At 56.4% G+C, this 3,234-nt stretch overlaps 1 protein-coding gene across 1 annotated transcript in view; it reads right to left on the bottom strand.

Moving 5' to 3' along the window:
- Positions 1-2,850, bottom strand: part of OPTC (opticin) — a 3,375-nt gene extending 525 nt beyond the window's left edge. Inside the window, exons 1-4 of the mRNA XM_009075991.1 lie at positions 2,629-2,850; positions 2,015-2,150; positions 965-1,123; positions 1-134 (exon numbers count right to left, since the gene is read on the bottom strand). Coding sequence (XP_009074239.1) covers positions 1-134; positions 965-1,123; positions 2,015-2,150; positions 2,629-2,850 — 651 coding nt within the window. The remainder of the gene's footprint in view (positions 135-964; positions 1,124-2,014; positions 2,151-2,628) is intronic.
- Positions 2,851-3,234: the final 384 nt, after the last annotated feature.

Raw genomic sequence — 3,234 nt, 5'->3', positions numbered from 1 at the left:
GCGCGGCAGCTCGGGCAGCGCCGTCAGCCTGTTCTCGGGCAGCAGCAGCTCCTGCAGGCTCTGCAGCCCCCGGAATGCATCCACATCTGCCCGAGAGATGGAATTGCTGCTCAGGTCTATCCTCTTCAGCTTCTCTGGAGGTGGGAGAGAATCGTGGAATTTCAGGGTTGGGATGGAGATTGCAGATCATCCCAACTCACCCTGACACGAGCAGAGACATCTCCTCACTAGATCAGGTTGCTCAAGATCTCATCCAGCCTGGCCTTGAACACCACCACGGCTGGGGCAGCCACCACGTCCCTGAGCAACCTGTTGCAATGTCTCACCACCCTTAGAGTAAAAAACCTTTTTCTAATATCTAACCTCAACTTCCCCTTCTTCAGTTTGAATCCATTGCCCCTTGTCTAAAAGGAAGGGATGGAGAGGATGAAGAGGGACCAAGGCAGACCCTTGGCAACATCCCTGAGCAACCTGTTCCGATGTTTCACCACTCTTACAATAAAAAACCTTTTTCTAATATCTAACTTCAACTTCCCCTTCTTCAGTTTGAATCCATCACCCCTTGTCCTAAATGGAGGGGATGGAGAAGATGAAGAGGGACCAAGTCAGACCCTTGGCAAGATCCCTGAGCAACCTGTTCCGATGTTTCACCACCCTTACAGCAAAAGACCTTTTTCTAATATCTAACCTCAACTTCCCCTTCTTCAGTTTGAATCCATCACCCCTTGTCCTAAATGGAGGGGATGGAGAAGATGAAGAGGGACCAAGTCAGACCCTTGGCAACATCCCTGAGCAACCTGTTCTGATGTCTCACCATCCTTATAGAAAAAACTTCCTCACATCCAACCTAGACTTTTCCCTCCTTCAGTTTGAACCCATTATCCCTCGTCCTAAAGGAGGGGATGGAGAAGATGCAGAGGGACCAAGGCAGACCCATTTATCCCCCTGCCCTGCCCCGACGCACTCAGCCCCGAGAAGTCTCCGGCGCGGACGGTGTCGATGCGGTTAAAACGAGCGTAGAGGTAGGTGGTGTCTGGGGGCAGTGGTGGGATGTGCTCCAGGTCGGCGTCGTCGCAGTAGACAGAGGTGCCAATGCACAGGCAGAGCAGGCAGCTGGGCAGCCCTGGGGGTGCAGAGCAAACCCTTGGCATAGCACAGCTCCTGGATCCTCCCGAGTACCCCAGCACGCAGGGATGGTGCCCAGGCTGTGGGTACACGGAGGCTTTACCACCCAGAGCTGTCACAGCACCTTCACCAGGGAACCAGCCCAGGGCACCTCATCCAGGGAAGGGCCAGAAACTCCCAGGCAAAAGAGCTGCTAATACATGAGCTGCTAATACATGAGCTGCTCAGGGCCAAATCTCTCCCACAGGAGATGTAAAGCTGCCAGAGCAGCAGCCTCACACCCAGGGCTCTCCTGGGCCCCTTAGCTTTTCCACTGGAGGAAACAGAATGAAATAAAACAGTTTTGCATCGAGCAAAACATCTGTCTCAGGTGCCTGAGGGCCCTGGGCAGAGGGGCAGAAGGGGTAAAGCCACGTCCCCCCACATGTGCTCCCTCTCCTCTCCCCCAGCTCCATCCTGTCTCCTGTGACACTCCACATCCATTAGTGGGGGAGTTCAAAGCAGCAAGGCAACAATTTCCCTTTGCCTCCTACTTAATTTGTCCCAGTCCAGAGTGACAGAGAATGAATAAAGATATTTATCCCTCGCTACAGGATTTTAATTGTCACTAATCTAATTGCTACTCTGTCCGACTGTCGCAATGCCTCTGCTCATTAAAGTGTTGCTGCTTTGCTGGAGCTCTTGTTTCCCAGAAATGTCTCACTGCAGCTCTCCTGCTGCTCTGTGCAGAGCCTCACCCCCACACCCCAGCTCCTGGCTGCCCTGGCAGAGCAAAGAGCTGCTGCTGGGGGCACAAAATCTGCTCCTTTTCCTGCCAAGCCCCAGCCCTGCCTCCCCTGGCACACCTGGATGCATCCCCAGGGAACCAAAGCCAGGGCTCAGCACTCACCCTGCACAGGGATGGGTGCTGGCTGGATGGGACCAGAGGTGGTTGGAGGCTGCAGTTTTGGGGGTTCAGCCGTGGCACTCAGGTTTGGGAGAGCTTCAGGGTCCTTGGGGCGAGGAGCCAAGGTGCCAACCTCGATCTGCAAACACAGCCTGGGGGTGAGGGTGGGCAACCTTCGCCTTCAGGGTGGATGGTGCTGGACAAAGGGTCAGGGGCACTGGGTAGGGCCTTATTGAGAAGCCGGACAAAGGGTCAGGGGCACTGGGTAGGCCTTATTGAGAAGATAAGTCCCCCCTGGAGAGCTCTGCCAGCTCAGGGTTTTGGAAACCTCCTCCCTCCCTGCCCAGAGGCTGCAGGAAGTTTCCTGTCCAGGTTCCTGCAGTGATGCTCTGCCTAAGCACTGGCAAGGGACAAAGTAGTTGGCAGAGGTTGGGGTTGGATAAAGCCTTTCCTACCGCTGGCAAGATTGATGGGAGAGCTGCCAGGGCTCATAGGCTTGTGCAAGAAGCTGGTTCTCCAGCTGTGCCCTGTCTGTCCCTTGGAACAAACCCCTTTCTCAGGATTCACCCAGGGGAGAGCTGTCCTGCACTCCAGGTGCTCTCCAGCATCTTCCTCACCTTCGGAGCAAGGTCACCGTAGTCATAGAGCTCCTCATAGTTGCTCAGGTCAAGGATTTCTCCATAGTTGTCCAACGTCAGGTCATAGTTGTCCAGATCCAGATCTTCATAGAGTGCCAGGTCAGCTTTTGGCTTCTCCACCTTCCTCCTCTCCTTGGCTGGGACAGCCCAAGCTGTGCCCAGGCACAGACTGGCCATGCCCAGCCAGGCCAGGGTCCACATCCTGCACCAGGCTGGGCTCACCGCTCCGAGGGCAGCGCTGGGGACCTCAGTCCTGGGGACAGATGGGGCAGTGCCCTGGCATGGTCACGGAGTGGGGAAAGCAGAGAGGGACAGGACACAGAAGCAGGAGGTGGCCGGAGCCAGCCCTGCTCTGCAGCCCTGGGGCCAAGCAGCCCCTGGCCCTGGGGACCTCGTGTGGCCTTTTGCTTTTCAGCCCATTTCACGCTTGGCCGGTGGCTGTGAGGAGAGGCCCCATGGCCGTGCTGGGCTGCCCCTGCTTCCCAGTTTTCCCAGCCCCTCGGAGGCAGGAGAGGGCTGGGAGGGGATCAGGGTCCTCCTCTGGTCCCTGGAGGCGATGGGTGAAGTGGGTGCTGGCCCAACAAA

The sequence above is a fragment of the Acanthisitta chloris genome, unplaced genomic scaffold (genome assembly GCF_000695815.1).
Source record: "Acanthisitta chloris isolate BGI_N310 unplaced genomic scaffold, ASM69581v1 scaffold40755, whole genome shotgun sequence".
NCBI classification, from domain to species: Eukaryota; Metazoa; Chordata; class Aves; order Passeriformes; family Acanthisittidae; genus Acanthisitta; species Acanthisitta chloris.
This window is presented reverse-complemented; position numbering and strand designations above follow the sequence as displayed.